Source organism: Hylaeus anthracinus, unplaced genomic scaffold (assembly GCF_026225885.1).
Source record: "Hylaeus anthracinus isolate JK02 unplaced genomic scaffold, UHH_iyHylAnth1.0_haploid 0, whole genome shotgun sequence".
NCBI lineage: Eukaryota > Metazoa > Arthropoda > Insecta > Hymenoptera > Colletidae > Hylaeus > Hylaeus anthracinus.
In genome coordinates this window covers 9,702,219-9,722,072 of record NW_026533254.1, presented here as the reverse complement: position 1 = coordinate 9,722,072, position 19,854 = coordinate 9,702,219, and the positions used below count along the sequence as shown (strand labels likewise).

Below are 19,854 nucleotides of genomic sequence, written 5' to 3'. Positions count from 1 at the left end.
CTCTTTGAACGAGAAGCACAACGAAGGGCTGATAGAGAACACTCGGCAGAGCCCGCGCCCACTAAACAAATAAAACCGAAGACAATATTCCCGTGTTGCGGAAACGAAGTTGATAATTTCAGAAATAGCACAGCCAGGCTTGGGGAAATATCAGTTTACGTGTGTATTTTTCCTCCAGTTCGTAAATGTTATTCCGGGAAATTGTGTACTTGTAGGTACGATAAATTCATTCACGGAGATGGTATCTACCTTTGTGATTTATTCCAAGGCGATGAATTAGTTTGTCAATGTCTGTTTCGTAGAATCGATTAAAAATTAACTTCAGGAAACTCTTCAGTATCGTATCGATGACACTCAATTCGATACGTACAAAATGTCCAACCCACAAGACAGCTTCAAACCAATTCAAACCTTCTTAAACTCTCTAACCAAACTATCCCAGACAAACACCCCTGCTCCTATCGAATAACAAAATATCATCATATCTACAAGAACCAATACCAGAGCTAAACTCAAAAAAAAAAGCTTACACGTTACCAAACGAAACCCTCGCGATGAACCCCATAATTACCCCCGGTGTAGAACAAAGCAGTCCCTGTGACTATTGCAAGAGAGTGCCGCGACGAGGGAGCTTATTCGCAAGTATTGCCAGTTCTTCCAAACGGCGCGATAAAACGCGACGACCCAACACCTGCGTTCCCGCTGTCGATGTGTAGCTTATCCCGCAACGTAGGCGTTGGGGAGAATACTTGGCTTGCGATGTTCAGCGAGGACGCTGGAGAATGGGGACGTCAAAATATATGGCAGCGCGTGACAGCGCGACAAAAAATAAGAGGGAAATATGATAGTTGTGTAGCTTGCTATTTCTGAATGAGGGGCGGAGGGACGCCTCATGTCCCGGTACGTCGGCAGGGACAACGGGACAAGAGGGATGAAGAGGAAAGGGCAAGGGAATAACGAATGACAACAAGGGACTGTCGTTTCTGCTGGTGATGTATTCGTTGCTATCCTTCGCGAAATAAGGTCGTTTAGGCGTTTGTGTGCGTGGGTTTGTGTCGCAAGTGCACGTATCTGGGCGCAACAAACCTAAACTAGTGAAAATATGACTACAGATCGTATTGTATCAAGGGCGACACACAATTTATTTCAGATTGGCGTTTCTTTATGATGTGAAAATACCCATGGAAACTTTAAAACTTTAGGATTTGTGGAAACAAAATTATCAGAATATTACACGAATCTTTCCAACTCCTGACCACCTTTCAATGCATGACTTGTCAGTTTGCTATGCGGGATATTCCAGCAAACTCGAGCGTCACGGTGACAAGTTGGTTAGAGCAACCGAGTGTACGTGACAAATCATTGCGTCGCAACTTGTGACGCCAATAGCCATCGACGATGAAAAATGTAAAGGGTTGAAATCTCTGACTGAGAAATCAATTTTTACCTTTTGACTCCTCGGATAGCTGCCAAACCGAGTAAATCAGTTATCGAAATTTTTCTTGTCAAGTACAGTATGACTTGTCATTATGATTGATTTTATTCCCTGGATACATGATCGCGACCATTCTTCTTCTTTGTCAGTTACAGTGTTGACTCAAGAATGGATTTAAAACTCTGCTAGGAAAATCTCTTAAAATCTCAGTTTAGAGGGTTGGAGAAATTTACAATCTTTAGTATATCTCTCTTAACATGTTGACTGCCAGACGTATATCCTAGAAAATTTCTGCTAGACTATTGGACCATTTATCATGGTATCTATTTTTGCAACTTCATAAAATTCATGGATTTTATTTAAGTTTATTGCCTTTGACGCTTGACATTCAAAATTAATTTTGTTAGTCCCTCGGTGAAAAGCACTGTCACCCATACGTGACACGGCGATCAACGTGTTAACGGCTTCCTCTTTACATGCTTACCACGACAATGAGTTCTAGTCCCAATTTTCGACCATAATGCTGTCCAGTAATATTTAATTACCTTGTCACGTGTTTCGCGTATGATAAAACATCCAACTGTCCTTGTCCACGCGCGTTCCCACGACTCACCACGGCAAAGATGTTGAATTTTATTTCAGCCTCGTAAATTATGTTTCAGTAATATCAGCGTGCGCGTTGACGTCAAGCTTGCATTATTATCAATCACGGTGACAGGGTAGGAGAGGCAAGGCCGCGCCGCACACGTTTCCGTCGTACGCTCGTCGGTCCGTGAATAAGTAATCAGAGTCTGATGAAAAGTGTCGTCGCTCCGAGAATTTATGGCCATCGGGCCGATCCGGAAGTGTCAACTTCTCACCGTCGCCCACCGCGAACAGGTACCAAGGTGCGACCAAACGTGGGATGTCTGTCGTCGTGGCTTGTGATGCAAATAAAAATTCTAATTTCGGGATCCTTTGGTCCAAACATTTCCGTTTTCTTATTCGAGCTCTTATCTGTCTCATTCGAACTAGTCGTAGCAGTTAAACGTCCCAAAGAGGGAGAGTCTCCAAGCACAAGTGAAACACGCCCAAGTCGTTTAAACCCATTCAAAATTCTATTTACCTAACTCTTCGTGCTTAACTCTCCAAAATTTCAACTGGAAAATAGCGCGTCCAAGTTCCCCAGACTCGAAACACTGCAGAGATAAATTAGAAATAGCACAATTAGCATTTCGGCCAGCTCGCAGAGACTTTCGACCACTCTGCGGACGTCTGCGAATTGAATTTAAGGAAAGTACGGTTAACTGCTCCGGGAAGCAACCCTGCGAATTCTGACCAAGCAAACCGTGCAACGGGAAACGAGTAGGAGTTCCGAGGATTAAGAAGCAAAAATCTGGAATCGCACAATGGTATTATTTCTCCTTCAAAGCGCGTTACATTGTAATATTAAATGCTTTTCCGTATTTCGGGAGAAAAAAAGAACGAGATCCTTTGCTATCTTTCGTGCAAGGATTACGACTCTTTTCTCAAAGAACTCTTTACCTCCTTTCACGCAGCGCGGAGTATCCCAAGCAATTATGCGAATTTCCGTCTCTTATTCCGAGTTGCCGCCTTTGAGTTCCCTTTATGCCAGCGAAGAGTCCGCGGCGCTCGTGTATTTTCGTCCTGATCCGCCTCGACCGTTCCACGAGCTCCCCGTTTCTATCGAGAAATTAAAGAGCGCCATAACGATCCTTCGCCGAGGAGCAGGCATCTATCGCCGCCTGGCAGCGTTATGGAAACGCATATAGTAGACGCACGGGCGTCGTAGATCCCTCGCTGAAAAGTACAAAGGTTGACATAGAAACACTCTTAGCCGTAAAGGTTTCAAAGAGAATAAGAGCGAGCGAACGACGGCACGACGAAGAAAAAGCGAGCCAGCGAAAAGAAAAAGACGAGGAGGCGGTGAGGGGTTGCCAGAGAGAGACCCCTCTGAGATAAAGGGGGCTCTTTTAATAACGGTCTCGACCGGTGTTACCAGGCCTCGCGAAGCTAGTGCTTTCTTAAGGCGGACGGTAAAGTGCCCTTGGTACAGTGCTCCCGGCAATATCTTCCGATTACGGTTAAGTAAAGACCCAGCCTTAACTTTCCACCTAACCAAGACATCCGCTCCTCCTCCGCGCTCCTGTCTAGTCCCCGCTAAATCCGATAAGACGACTGCGCCGGCATGTTACGGTCAAAATTGCAATCAGTCGGCAATCTTAAACGAACCCAACGAGCCACCGTGGGGAGAATTGCCTATTAAGAAAAAAAAAAAAAAGATCGCTAGAGAAGAATTTGCCACTTCGAGCGATGGCCACGAACAGTGGCGACGCGGAACCGGGTCATCCTGGTGAGCAACGTCGTTCTCACGGCTCGAAAATACGGAACATCTCGCTTACACCGCGTTTGTACAAGTTCGTTGGAACTTACTCCTCTTAAGGTTCGATCAGGAGCAATTGAAACGTTTTCTTTCAAAACGACTTCGAGAAGTGATAGTCGAAAATCATCACTGGGAATTCTCCACGTGCCAGGAAGTACTTGGGCTTCGAAATCAATGGTTTTTCGAGATTAACTGGACGGAGAGTTTATTCTTACTTCGTATTCTGCGATCAAGATTCGAAAATAGGAAAGTTAACGATGATAGTAAAGATAGCGGAGGATTATAATAGCGAAGAAGGAAGTGAGTGACATTCTATCGATTAGTTTGCAAAAATTGACATAGCTAAGAAGTAAATGTAATAAAATTACATTTAAAAACATACATTGGAAAGTCCATTCCTTATCTCTCCTTCTCGTTAACGCCGTCACTTTTAACTTCATTAATAAGACGAGATCCTTCTCTTCCATTTAATACTAATTGTAACTTTCATTAACTCCGTTAATTTCTTTCGTATTTAATTATTAACTGTACCTTCGACGACTAATTTCACGAAGTTACTTCGCGACCTAATAATCCTCTAAAATTAACTCCAACAATTGAATAATTTATTAAGCTCCGACTGTGACTTCTTGGGCAGAATACCTCCGCAAAGTAAAAATATTATTATATTCGACGAGAATTCGAATAACGAGTAAAAATTAACGCTCAATGTATTTCCAATTTTCATTCTTAATCGTTTTATTCGCTCCATTCGTTTCTCATATTCGGTTGGAAAATGAAAACAAGCGGTCGATAAAGCAGGCGTGGCCGTTAACGGGGACAGTTACCGTAATAATACCATAAAACAAAGTGTTACCTGTTAACCAGAGGAGAGGGCTCGGATACGACGTAATCAGGCACATCTGATGCGTTCTAATTGAACGAAGTGCATTCGCTAATAAGTAATGCGTAAGGATGGGCAAAGCCGTTTTCAGTGTGCGAGCGAAGGAAGTGCTTTTTCCTCTTTTATATCTATACGCATCTCACTCCCACCCGCTGTCTTTCTCTCTATCTCTAGGCCGGCATCTTTCCCCCGAGTCCCTGGGAGGAAGAAAGGAGGACGGATAAAGAAGAACGGGAAGCGGATGGTAGTTCTTAATAGCGCTTATTACTCTCGCCGGGGGCCTTATGATATATATCCTCTATTTTTCGCCCGTGGGGAAATCAGCCGTGTAATAGTGTATAATTAGTTATATAGTCCCTCTGTAACTTAGCCGTGCATTATGCACGATCAAAGTGACAGAGTGCTGCGGTGCCTGCAAGTGAATACAGCCATAGCTCATCAGTCGCGCAACGTAGAAAATTAGGACGATAAGGCCGGAGTAGCTTTGGTCCGCGATGTTGGTATTGATCGAAGTCCCCCGTGCCGTTCGATGGTTCCCTTGTCATCTATCTCGTGTAATCTAGGGTAGTCATTTAACGTAATTGAATTTGAAAGATACATCCCCATTCGCGCTAATACGTTGCGATATATTTACTTCAAACGCATTGATTCCGCGGCACTGAATGGCGATGATTGCGTTTGAGAAACTGATGTCATCGCTTATACGCCAGATATCTTTTTCGGGGAATAACACCCCATTTACCAAACGATTCGTGGGAGATAAAAATGACTTACTCCGTGTTGTAGGGTGTATGTAAACACGAATGAAATTATGTGGGTGTCGAGTTTACAGAAATCGAGTTAACGAGAAGACGGTTCCACTGAGCTTGAAATTTTGGACATATCGACGTAGAGTTTAGAGTGCTTTAAGCTAATAGTTTAGAATTCTATTCTGTAAAGTAGTTCTATATAAGCCAAGAACCGGTTACGAAAATACTATATTTTTACGAAAATGTAAAACGGGAATAAAAATAAGAATCATGTCTCTAGTATTCCACGTGTTCAATTTACCTTCGAGCTGACGATCAAACCACCTCTCATGCAATTCTCCACAGGACACCCCCGTTCGACGACTGGGCAGAAAATCGCCTGAAAAATTCACGAGACCCTCGCAGACGGAAAAAAAGCGTTCCACGAAAGGCTATGAAATAATTGGTAGCGGACGGTGAAAGTTGGCCGACGCAGGGGATCAGACACATAATACCGTCATTCTCTGTTATCTGCCGCGCGAAAGGGAACGGGGAGGGTGATCTCGTGCAGGGGCGACTCGGCCAGGGAGGAAGGGACATCTTATCGAGAGGGTGACCAAGAGGGAGAAACGTGTGGACTGAAGGGGTTCAAAGTTGGTGGGTGGAATGGCGGGTGGATTTGCGGCAACTGGAAACCCGATACCCAAGGGAGTCTCTCAATTGCCTCGTCCCGCAATTATACGTTTGAGCGGAGCCACTATCTCCGTTAATGTGCTGGACTACGAACTCAAACCCGAGCCGGAGCTAACTAGCGTAGTAAGAGCTGCACCAGCACCACCGACACCTCTGTCGTCGCGAAATATTGTTCGCTGCACTCTGACCCCGCGGACCGAATGTGTACTTAGTTATACGGCCCCCCTTTTGATCCTGGCCCGCTATCTCGATTACCGAAAGCAGGGTTTGCGCCACGATTTTCAAGGCGTATCGAGAGGACCGTGCTCGAACACGCTCGGGAAACGCGCTCGTGTATCTGCTACCTGAACGCGTTTCGCGATAAATCCTCGGCCTTTGCGGTGATAAATATCGTTTCCGCGCCGCTTTGTCGCACCATCGCCTAGGAACTGACGTATTTATTGCGTTAATGTAATTTTCCTAATGTTCCACGCGGCTGTGGAGAGATCGACTGCTCGATTAGGCGGGACGATGAAACGTATGGTATTTTTATTGTCTGTATTTGTAACATACGATTCTATTTCTAATGAAAAATTCATTTGGAAACATGAACCTTATTATTTAATTCAGATAAATTTCATCATAGAGACATGAAGGATACGAATACTTATGGGATTGTATACCCAACAGAGCAACCAATATTCCCTTTCAAGTTAGAAAAAATGTAAATCGCCAAGCTGCTGGGAGTAGAGGGAAAAATGTGTAGAAAGTTTCAGTTTAGAGTAAACGCGAATTTAATTATTCACGGAGTAAATTCGCGTTCATTCCGTAACGAAGGTTACTGAAATCGTAATAAGAATGGGGTGGATAATACAAGTTTTCTGTCTCCCAGAGGGAAGCTCGACGATACCACGGACGCTCTCTGAGCGCACGGTGCGCTCTTCTGCCGGATTGAGATAACATAATGACAGCATTTACGGTGAGAACTATCTACTTGCGGTACGTCGGAATTGGCAAGAGTTAAGTACCATTTAGCTCCGATGTGCAACCTGTCTTGCATAGCTAATTTACTTCGAAGGACGGGTTCGTTAATGAGAATGGAAGATTCAACACGGGGAAACCTAAATCCCCTCAAATCAATTACGACTGCCTTGACGTACTGGTTACAGATCGATTATATCATTTGCCACGTTTCGCGCGAGGGCCTCGCTTAACGGTCGCCGGGTGGAGTAACGAAATTAGGCTGGATACTCTTGAACGGATTGCACGGAAAATATGAAGTACGTTGTCTCTAGAACACAGAAGGAGTTCTTCTTGAAGACAAACATGGCAATTTCTGGTAGGGATTGGTATTGATAGGACCATTCGCTGATAGCAGGTTATACCAACTCCTTGGAAACTCAAACGTCGTGTTTAGGTAAATTGGTGTATAGTGAAATTAAACAGATAAAGAGTACGCACTCTAATTGGTGGGGTGTTTACCTTAACACGGAGATTCGAGCCCATGATCTTCGATCCACAATTAAATAACTAATGAAAAATATTTAAATTAAATACAGCACTGTAAGCCCAAGAAGCCAAAGCTCCTAAGCTCTGCCGTAAGCTTAACAAGACCAACAACCACTTGTCAATGACATCAACCACCCACGACAAGTTAATTAACTCGAATATATCTAAATAAAAATGGTATGGCAACCGTGCATCTCGCTCCCAAGTCATACCTAACCCCTTGATCCGATCTTCTCTAACCCTCAGGGCTATGCAAAGATGAAGAGGTCGGAGGACGGTCAATGCAACGGCGGTGGGGAGTCCACACGTATATATCGGCGCGGTGGATGGACACACTTCGGTTTGACGCTTCGAACGACCCCCAAAAGCTTTCATCCGGGAACGCACACCCTCGCCACGGTAAATGCAAACATTTCTGTGGCTCGAGTGCACGAACCGAGCGCCGATTCTGAGTGGATAGCCGGCCGGCGCTAGATGGATCCATTGTGCTCCCGGCTAAAGTTGGAACATTGAACGACCAAGTGATCTCTCTGTTCATGCGAGTGCAAGGATGCTGATGGCTAGGCAGGGCGGTCCGGGCGAACGAATGCTAAAAGGAAAGAATGAATCCTGCGTTGGTCGATGGGACGATGGACGTTGGACGATGGTTCCCTCTCCGTTTGTTTACAGGGTGCCTGATAGGTGTTTGTCCAGGCAGTCCGCGATATGTTCTAGGCGCGAATGCTACCGATACACCATGGCAACAATATTATCGATCTACTCGACCGTCTCCCTCTGGCCTTCTCTCCGTCCTCCTGTGCACTCGCTTCACGGATCATCGGGAATAAATTGTCTCCCTAAGATCGATTTCGCGTGAAGTGATTCGGGTCAGGGTGCTCCTTTTCAGATGTCCCCAATATCCTGCATTTGAAATTCGCTCAATAATTTAACACTGCCCGCGATTAAGACCGTGAATAACGCTCGGGACGGTCGGAGGGACGTTTTCATTGCAATGAATATATTTTCAGCTTCCTTTTTCTTGGCACTCATCTATAGAGACAAAGGCATTTTCAAGCTCAGCAGGTATTGTCTCGAGAAGGTAATCGGCGAAAGGACTCCCGGATATCTTCAATTCAATTTTTGTTCTTATTCACTAATCAAATATTTCTACAAAATATAAAGTCCCGTGCGTATTCAATGGTTTGACTGAAATGAACTGACTGGGCCCAGAATTTCTCTGGAGCATTTTAGCTTGAAGGACATGACGAAGATAGAAAGATGGTTAGAGAAGGATAAACGTAGAGTTGGTGACGCGGAAAAATTTAGCGGAAAGTGAAGAGAAAGTGAATGGGGGAGGGGGGGAGGAGTAAGAGCGTTGAGGCCCGCTCGCGCCTGGTCGTGAAATGTGTTTGAAGACCAACCAGAGCCAAAAGGACCCTCGATAAGCAGAATGCTGAAAGAATAGGCCGGATGTCATGAATAGGGAAAAAAGTCTAGACGCGAAGAGCTTTTAGGAATGTTAACTGGAAATGAAAATGATAGAAAATGAACGGCAGGTACGTGGCGGCTAGCGTTGACGCTACAATCTTATAACTGACGATACAGGTTGTCCATCTGTGTGATCTACATTTAGCTCAACCATTTAAACTATGAAAGTAACTACATTATAAAAACCTACTATTTAATTTCTGGGAATAACCGGAATCTCCGTCCAATCTAAATAATGAGAACTGCTCCAAAAATGGAATCTTAGGTTAAATGTCTGCTTGATCAGTTCACTCTATAAAGACTTACCCTGGGAAGATGGGGAAGTAGAGTAGTCAGTTCCAAAGGAAGATCAAGTGAACTTACCTGAAACAAGAAACATGAAAGGGAAATCAGTGCACGGTATTTCGGAGTAACGTTCGTTTCGGTTCGCGTTCAACAATTATGCGTGTTGACGTCGTTACAAGATACACTTCCTAACGCGAAGCGATGTCCTTTTCGCTTCTCTTCATTACCCCACTCTCTCTCGCTCTCCCATTCTCTATCAACACGCTGCCTTACGGAGTTCGTTCCAGGGTTATGCGTGCGAAAGTCCGCGAGTTTAATGTCATTTCGTTCCTCATTTGTGATTCATGAAATTCGCCCGAACTTTCCTGTTCCCTCCCCTCTCAGTTTCCCGAAGGCGAACCACTGTGATCTCATTCCAGTTGTCCCACGGGTTCATCCCGAATCCGCTGGATAACCACGTAACGAAATCGATTTCTAAAAGTACTTGTTCATAATTCCTAATTGTTGTGGTTGGTCGACACTTTCTCTCGAAAATATTCTAACCCTTTGCACTCTGCGCCATCTCGTTGCAAAATGTGCGCACAGGAATCGCATTACATATAAAATAGTCTAACTTTGAAAACGTGTCTATTCTGGTATTACTAGAAGACATCCGAGTGCAAAGGGTTAACCATGGATCGACAATTATTCGATGATTTCAGGTGTGAGCCCAAATTATATAGGATGTTACGCAATAACAATACCGGTGACACGCATCCGATCGTCTCTGGTAAACCAGGAGCTGGTGAAGAGGAAGGGGACACGAGTGGGAGGAATACGAAAGGGAAGAAACGCGAAAGAAAAGCTTGGTGGAATGGGGTAGGTATCGGATCCTTTAAAGAGGCGTCGTCGCAGAAAGGAAGCCAATTCGCCCAGAAGCATCTTCTTTAAAAGTTTGTATCAGGACAAGGAGAAACGGAAGGTTTTCGCGAACAGAAGTGTTAGGACGCCGCTGAGCTAAATTGTCCACGAGGGGCTCGAGGGTAACGAAGAAGTGCCGAGAATTCAGTAATTTATCCGGAAACGGTCAGAGTGAGACGGTAAAGAAATAGAATGAAGAATGAATCGAGCCTTAATGAAAAGCCATTCACCGATTCGGTTCGCATTTTCACGGAGGCTGACTTGTGCTTGACGAAATTTACTTATCGAACGCGCGGAGGAAGAAGTTCCTGCCACCTTTTCCTCTCCTGTGCAACATGGCCGACGATCGTTCGAGCCGATTCACTTCTCGATTGATGCTTGTCACGGGATCGATTCGTGTTTCGTGTTCTTCGATGCCGGTGCTTTGAAACTTTCATAATTATTTTTATTTTATCGGTTATTCAATTATTATCTACATTGTAATTTTTGTAGATTTACTAAAAATGGTTTTGGTACATTTTTGTATTTTTATTTAGGTATCCAGTTAATCTACTTTGAAGTAAATCTCCATTAATACGTATGTCTGCTTTGAATAATAGGAAATTTGTAGAATAAATACAATTCTGTAAATGATTAAGCTTAAGTTAGCTAATCTGCGATACAAACAAGTTTTAAGATTCCTCGAATCCAGCTTTCCCCAGCTCGATTATCGACTTCTGGGAAATCAGCGTCGGCGGAAGCACGAAAAACAAAACTATGTCCGCAGCGTGTACGCACGGACCGTCTATGTTTTGCTTGCATTAATTTATGCTCGCTAAATCAACGCCGGTGAAGAGAAGTAATCAAGAATTTCAACCGCTTCGCGCGGAATGTTTTTCGATCCGCATTTCCAAATGCATGTTTCCACGGGAGTCCATCGGTGTTAGTTTGAATCCATCAGGTAGATTTTCCTGGCCGATAGTAAATCCTCTTTAAGTATTTCAGTATTAGTTCGCATCGGACAGAAATTTTGCCTGACAATTTCGAATTGTTCGCGCAGACAAATTTTCCACGGTACGAGACTAAATTATGCAACGAATCGACAATCTCCATTCACGACGCGAGTTTTACGATGGGTTTTTAAATAAAAGTCTAACCAAGCCATGGTTACCAACAGATTTGGATCGAACTATAAAAATTTAATTCAACCCTAGAAATTCTTTTTGAAATGACTCAATGTAGTGACAAGATATAGAAACACGACTAATAAATACCTCAGAACTGAATCGTACGAGAAGTAATCTTCTTCCTTTCAAACTAAACGAACCAACCAATAGAACTTGGAGCGTTGGATATCCCTACGCGACTGACTAGGTTCGTCCGTGAATAGTCGCGCCGATAACGGCGAGCAATCGTCGTATTTTTGTTTACTTTTCAGAAAGCGATAATCCGCGACTCTGACCGTTGCTGGCAGGTAGTAATACGGCGGTACGGTTATTGTGGAAGGCGTTGCGAGCCTGTAGACCGAACGGTAACGAGAGAAACTGCGTTCATTTAGTAGTTTGTTCTTGCTCGTCCTTCCCCGGGGAACACGCGGCTGGGGGAGCACATCAATGTTGTGACTTAATTATACGCCATTCAGAGGCGTGTCTCTTGCACAAACCGCGCTGGTCGTCCAGCAACGTGGTATTCTACGAAGTGACCGCGCTCCAAGGACTACGCTTACACGTCGTCGAGCTTACACGCGTAAGATATGTAATCAAACCTCTGTATACGCGAACGTGTACTCGGTGTTTCATAACTTGTCATCAGAGAGTCGGCGGGCGGACTCGACGAAGCATTCTGAGCGTGGAACGTGTAACTAACCGACAAGACTGTATAATCGAGCACCGTGATTCATCGAAAACTCTGAATTCGGGATAAATGACCATTGCAGCTCGAATTAAACACGCAAGGAGGGGGGAGGGTCGAGGGAGAGTTTTATCGGCTGGCAAACACCTTGATTATCGGCCATCTTGTATTATACGTCGAGACTTTTGGTTGTATGTACATTGCGTGCTGGGATGATGGGTGTTTCAACTGTTATTAGGGCAGACTGGCTAACCCGTAACGTGCGTGTACACTAATGCACGAAGCGTGTGTGTATCGCAAGGATATATCTGTGAATTATTCAAGACCTTCTCTCGCGATGTTCTCCGCGATCCAGGCATACGTCGCAATTGGGAGAAGATAAGGGCAGGACAATGAGCAGCAATTTGAAGGCACCCTTAACGATAAGTATCTCGTTACGTGGGAGTTATGATGAATTTTGATACGACAAGGTATTCCCAAGAGAACGATTGCTACCTCTATATCTAATAAAGATAATAATAATAATCAGCGAGGAGGTTACGACCGTGTATAGAATAACGAGTGGAGCTTTAGGATACATAAATATGCTGAATCGAACATTACGTGCAATTTCGTCATGTCTCTTGTATTTGGGTTACGACTTAATGATAGAAGAAAACCTGCTACTGAAACGCTGATAAAGTCGTAACTAACGACGTGAAGTAAATTTGTTTGACGTTGAAACGTGTTGACATACTCGTATTAGCAATGGATCTGACGTTTGCCTTGTTTGAATTAGTAGCAGATCAGCAAACGACATAGAGATCACTCGCAATTAGAGTAATTATCGTGAATTACTGCTGGTTCTTTTTTTGTATAGATTACAAAAAGTGATTCGGTGAAATCATTTATGACGGCTCAGTCGACGACGCACGTGAACATCGAACGCGTTCCATCTTTCACATCGGATCCAGCGATAACAGTTAAGTGCTTACAATTACAGGAATTGCAGTTGCAGAGTAATCCCTATTAACGTTTCAACGTAATTCCTCGTTTGATAAATGCTCGGATAAAATTGCCCTTCGGAGTCGTTGAATAAAATATCAAACAGAAAATTTTAATAATAAATGGCCTCGATGTTTGATAATTACTGAATAAAATAGGCGCGGCACATTACTGCTGTGCATATTGCTTATTAATTTCATGAAATATTAAATGCAACATGTTGTATAATTACCTGTATACTTTTTTTATGCGTTCAATATGTAACTTCCTGATACAATATTAATAGTCGATTGCATATTGCATATTTTGACGTTTTAATTATTTGATAGAGCGTGCAAGTGTCGCGTTGATATATATTTATGAACGGACTCGCGAATCTGGAGAGAGGATAAAAAATCTGTAGCAGAGATAGGCTTTGACAGGAAGAAACAAGTTTCGTGTCCTTTCATAAAGAGGTCTTTCAATCCCATTGAATCGTACACGTTGGAATAACCTCGGAAGTCTGTCTTAAGTTGTACCTCGAAAGTCCACCTGCATCGTCCAGAGTCGAATCGTTCCAAGTAGACAATAGAGCTGGAAGTTTGGTTATCTGCTTCTTTGTCTGCCTAGGACAATCTTTTCCTCGAGTAGTCGTCTCGCTCCGGAGGATCTCATCAATTAGCTAATTTCTTCGATTCGCGTGAGCTTCTTTTACAAGGCATAGGTTTTATCCGGTCCAGTGTTTGTGAAGAGAAGGAGGTTCTTCAGAAAGTAACTTGTACTATATTATTAGGGGGGCTAGAAAGTAATATCGTTTCTTTTATATTAAATTCAAACAAATAAATTCATAACAAATTTTTATTTTTAATCGATTATGTAATCGCCCTCGTTATCATCAACCTTTTATTATCTGACGTGCAAATTTTCAATACCCTACCGATAGAAATCAATTGAATAATAAATAATTTATTTAAGAGCCTATTTTGGTCGCATTTCTCACCTTTTTATTTTATCGAACCTAAAGGGTTGATATTCTCGTGTTTCATCCCTATCAACTCGTTGTCTGCACTGTCAATTAACCCTTTGCACTCGAGAGGTGACTCTTAGTCACTACTAGGTTTTACGCAGCAGACCTGCCAACAATAATGCACCTTTAGGTTTAATTTCTTCGAAACTCAAAATGTAGAACCTCCCAGGATGAATTCTTCATGCCAATAGGAATCGAAAAGTCCTTTTCCATTTTTAAATCCGAGCGCTATTTACGGAGATACGAGCGATTAAAGTTTCGATGCGCGAGAGCATAGGCCTCGTGGTAGGGAGTAGTGCGCGCGCGAGAATTTGGTTACGTGCGGCACGTGAGAAAAGTGCGCTTGCGAGAGCACAGTCACCTGCTGGTCGCGAGACGCTGAGCGTGCGAGCGCAAGGCTGCGTGCTCTTGACAGCTGTGAGCGCGCGAGCGCATGGTCAGTGCTCCTGGGAGTCATATCATCGGAAATTTTAATTATTTAGATCTCGACAACGAAGCGTCGGATTGAAAAATGGTAAAGGACTTTTCGATTCGTATAGGTCTAAAGAATATACAGGGTGTCCCAAAAGGGGAAGAGCCGGAAATGGGGGGTAGCTGAGACGATTCTGAACAACAATTTCCTTTGCAAAAATGTCGGATGGGGCTTCGTTAAGGAGATATTAAGAGAAAACCCCGACCAATCAAAGCGCGCGTAGACCGTTCGAGCGGCCGCGGTAGCGAATGCTACGCGCTAGGCGGCAGCGTCAATGTCCTTCGATGCACGTCGGGTCACTTGTTCGCGTACAAGCGCGGTCGCCAGCGCGTAGCTTCGCTACCGCGGCCGCTCCAACGGTCTACGCGCGCTCTGATTGGTCGGGGTTTTCTCTTAATATCTCCTTAACGAAGCTCCATCCGACATTTTTGCAAAGGAAATTGTTGTTCAGAATCGTCTCAGCTACCCCCCAATTCCGGCTCCTCCCCGACTTTTGGGACACCCTGTATACTGATAGGTCCCATATTTTTGGGACTTCGTATAAGTGCGTAATTCGGGCCTAAAATTCGATGCTCTTCCATTAGTGAATTTGAATCATTTATATTGGTGCGAGGAATTTTTCTTGATAATACGTCTGGTATTAATCCTTTGCTCTCAAGGAATTTTTTCTGGTATCTACTACCAACTCGAGATGATTTCTTAGCATTCTATAGCCACGAATGCTGATCTTAAATTGACTTCAAAGATGAATCAGGTCACCTTTGCCTTACTGACAATCATTTTATTGGCACTCGTGTGTAACCCAAACTAGAATTCCATCTTTAACAATTTTCCCAATCTCCAAAGAACCCAAAAAGTCACTCATATGTCCTGCTGTACCACTCGATACACCAAAAGAAGAGAAAGTGGATCTCTGAAGAGACATAAAGGACTTTTACCAAGATCCGTCGACCCTAATAGTTGACGTCCGTCGTTCTATTGAAAGTCGAAGACTAATCTGCGCTTCCGTGGACTCAGACGAGAGGGTGTGGGTTCGTGGGTACCGATCCCCGAATCGATTGATCTCGAAATCCTCCATATGCCATCAAAATTCTGGCAACGTCGGAATTGCTTCGACTTTACGAAGGTTACACAGAAGATATCGGCTTTCACGAGCAACGTGACGGATCTTTCCTTCGTCTATCCGAGGAAGGCGAAAGAAAATCTTGCGAGCCAGCGGTACGGTGAAATATTCGACGTAACACGTTCAGAATGGTGTTGGAGGGTGACGTGGTAAAGCGGTCTGCCAATAACGCGAGAGAGACCTTTGTGTGGGCCGAGGCGTCGAGGCATCGCATAGCTTTCCCCCTAACGCCCCTTCGCCACCTATCCCCGACAGCCCTGGGTAAGGGATGCTTGCAGGCTCTCACTCGACTGCTTCCTGCCCGTACCGAGAACTCGAAAGGGCATCAAAGAAAAAGCTTGAACGCCGATGTTCTGCCTGCGCCGCCATTTGATTTGCGCCGGAGTCGCGAGGGTCTCGAGAAACGATAATGTCCGCCAACAGCTGCGTGGCGAACCGTTTTGCGAGCAATTGGTGAGGGGTGGCATGGATTGGTTTAGAGAATCTCTTTAGAGGCCGGCAATCGCGGTGCCCAGAAAGTCGGTCGATCAAATTCTGTCAGGAATCCACTTAAGACGGGGACCGACTTTACCAGGACTGAAATCCTCCGGTTAAACGGATATCGCGGAGAACGGTGGCGGGGGCTGTCTTTGAAGAATATTTTTGGGGGATATCAAATCCACGAAAGCTGGTTGTTTCAATTCGAGCCAGAAAAGGGTATCGGATGAAGTATATCGAAGTAGGGTGTCTAACGAGAGCTAGCAAGTCTACAAATATTAAAATTATTCGATTATAAACAGACTTAAACAGATTATAAAGTCTTCCTAAGGTAACAAACGATTATTTGATCCTGGAGTCATTTGACTACGAATCCTCAGGTAAAAAATGAAAATTTTAAAATTCTCAAATGTTTAGTTCTCTACGGAATGAATTCCCTCAGGTCAAGCGAAAAGCTCACTCTCGAGTAGAACGTGCGTGACATTTCAAACAATTACGGTTAATGCGGAGATGAAAAGATGTCTGCCTCGAGAATATTAGGTCAATTTAGCCAAAAGCCTCTGCCCTCTAAACCACCTTGAAACAGCAATGTCCATCGAACCACCAATGTGAAAAAAACTCCTCAGCATTTAATAAGTAGAATATATTAAACTATTCCGACAGCTTTTTAACAAGCATGAAATTACGAGCGTAAATAATAAAAAGAATTTCGGCTCAAGCTGTTTCCCTCCACTCGCCAGTATTGTCCAGATCCACGATCGCGACAAAACGAGATAGAAGAGGCGAAACGCGCCAGAGCAAAAGCCGCGATTCTTTCCCTTTTTTTTTTTATGTTTCATTTCCAGCCAATTACAACGAGGCCGCCAGATTAAAAACTAAAAGTTTCCCCGAGTGCGTTAGTGCGGCAAATAATTGAAAGAGTTTTTTTTAGCCCGCCTCGCTCCCCGGACTACCGATTTCCCTCCCACTTTGTAGTCCTTCCCATTGTGCAACGAAACGGGCCGAGAGAGGTAGGGAGGGGGTTGGTTGGGTAGGGCTCTTAAGCCGGGCGCGCAGCTTTTTAAAACAATGTAATTGTTAATTTGGAGACGGAATACAATTCCAGACTCAAAGTTGCCCGTTCGTTCAAAAGGAGAAAGAGGGTGGAAGGATGAGACCAAAGACAAGTCCGAGGGGTTTGGCGAGGGTAGAGCTGATGAGGAGACGAGAGCCTGGCGCAAAGGCGACAAAGACTTCGCCATTATTTCGAGAACGATAGTCAATTTAAGTTAACAGTGCCAGAGCTTGGGAGACAGCCCTCTTACGTACCTAAGTAATCTCATTCCAAATTAATGTGCAGTGCGAGTGCCGCTAACGCGGCAGTCGTCTCCGTTAGATTCCTCTGCATGCTTCTTTGTGTACCAAAATTGGAGTTCCGTCTAACAATGACGATGGAAGCAACGGCTCCGCGGAAGACACGCAATTCTAGAAACGCTCTTTATTCACTTTTCGACCAGACAAATGCTCTCTCGGCGAGCTTTATATTTGTAGTTTCACGAGGTTTTCCCCGTAAACACCAAATGACGCTTCTCGAGGGGATGAAAGAGGAAAGGATCTTCGAATAGCAAAGATAATAGATTGTTTTTACGTCGAAGGTTCTATCAAACCTCTTGAGATCAAGAGAGTTTGATGGTAAGCGATATAAGTGAGGGAAAGCATAGTTAAGGGGAAAATTAAACCATTTGAAGGGGCAAATTTTGTAAAGACACAATTTATATAAATTTCAAGGTTATCAGGAGGTCTTCTTCTTTGATTTAAACAAAAGACAATCACCCCTTTTTCCTCTAATTTTAAAGCTACACGAGCGCAAAGAAGGATATTGAAAAATTAGCCAAATGCCAAAAACCCTGCGTGAAGCAAAGTATCATCCCCAACAATATTGCAACAATTTCCCATGGAAACCGTATCGTACATTTTATATTCGTCTGTTCATTGGCCCCCGTCACTTCGCAAAAGTAGGATTCTTTAATTTATCGAAAAGTAAAGAACAGCGTGGAAACGAGGACGCCGGGAATGAGAAAAAGGTGGAAAATGAGAGAACGGAAACGATCGTATACTCGACAAGACGGAGACCTGAGTGGCGAAAGGCTACAAACACTTTCGTGCGTGGCTCCTCTTGGAAAAAAGCTCCCGGCTACGACTCATTCCCGTGGTTCGTAAAGAGACCCAAGGAGCGCAGACGGTCGCGGAAACGAAGGGAACGAGGAACGTATAAAATGAAGACCAGCTCTGAAATGATAAAACTGAGGATATTTCTAGCTTACTCCAGTATAAGGAGAAGCCTCCGCGAGATGGAATGTATCCGCCTCAATGGCGGCCAGGTTAGATCGAGTCTCCTTCGTACACGGACAATATCGCCAAAATATGGTCAGTTTTAAGAACCATTGGCTCTCGAGAGCTCCACGGGTCACAGTGATTTTTCATCGACGCTGCACTGAACTTCCACGTGACCCCGAAAAGTATTCCCAGCGATTTTCTTTCGCGAACTCAACGAACCCAGTCGAATGGTCTTATTTTTCTTATCGCAAGCTGCTTGCTTTAATAAAGTTCCACGCATTCGCCTCGCTTCTATGAATAGGTAAAAGCCGGCGGAGTTATTCCCGATATAAATGTCTTCTTTAAGAGCTATTCCTTTTAAGATTCTTCTCCTCGCGCTCCAGCTGAAGTTAGGCGTAGGCGTGTCTTAAATTCGCGGATATTCCGGAATTTTTAAAGGAGGAGGAATTTATCCAGTTTAACTAGAATACACAATTTTATAGTTTAATAAAAATTCAAACATCGAGAGATGTATGATAAATGTGAAAGGATAAATAAGATTCGGATACACCTAATTTCAACTTCGCACTCGAGAACAACTAACCAATGAATATTTTTTACTTCATCCGGGATAACGATAATAGCGGCAGCATAAAACACAATCATGACGCCCCCATCCTTTATCCTATTCAATAGTTCGCCTCCCATTCTAGCCACGGTCATATCGGTGGCCATCGAACCGTATAACTTTCTCTACTCGCGCTGATAGACCGCGATCAAATACTGCCTTCCATTAACGTTATTACGTGGATATTTATCTGTCCAGCTCGCACGGTTCGCTGGGCGGTACGCTTTAAAAATCGAGAATATCGCGGATATATATATGTATATATGTATATACATATTGATTTGACAATCCGTGTCTATCCAAAGTAAACGCTATACGGGGGAACGCATGCGTTAAAACGAAAAACAAATACGGCGCTGTATGTGGAGGGGTTGGGGAAGGGAGGTTAAAAAAGCAGCGACAGTCGGCTGCGACGGAAGATTTCGCCGGGCGTGGTTCAAATAGGCAAACAGAAGAGGCGGTTGGTTTCTCTCCACGCTCGGAGGGTTCACCATCCGTGGAAATAGTACACAGGTCGGATCTTCTTTACGAGTATTGCTGTCGCGCCATGGGCGTCACTGGAGGAGGCTCGTTGGGCAACTGTTGTCGCTCGTACGCGCTATTTTTCGCTTCCAATCCGAGAATTGTGTCTGCGCTTGTACAATAGGGACGCCCTACACCATTACTTTCGCCATCTCTCACTCTCTCCTTTCTCATTTGCTTGGGGTAGCGGGGGGGGGGGGCGGGTTTATCTGGTCTAGAGGATGAAAGAGAGAGTTGGCTCCCGAACGTGACCAA

At 44.1% G+C, this 19,854-nt stretch overlaps 2 protein-coding genes across 5 annotated transcripts in view; both read right to left on the bottom strand.

Annotated features, from left to right (window-relative positions):
* Window positions 1–19,854, bottom strand: part of LOC128887467 (CUGBP Elav-like family member 4) — a 559,913-nt gene that overhangs the window by 230,384 nt on the left and 309,675 nt on the right. The gene's annotated exons all lie outside the window — the stretch shown is intronic.
* Window positions 9,180–19,854, bottom strand: part of LOC128891813 (CUGBP Elav-like family member 5) — a 406,325-nt gene continuing 395,650 nt past the window's right edge. The window contains exon 3 of the mRNA XM_054151638.1: window positions 9,180–9,440. Within this exon, the coding sequence (XP_054007613.1) occupies window positions 9,360–9,440 (81 nt within the window). The 3' untranslated portion in view covers window positions 9,180–9,359. The remainder of the gene's footprint in view (window positions 9,441–19,854) is intronic.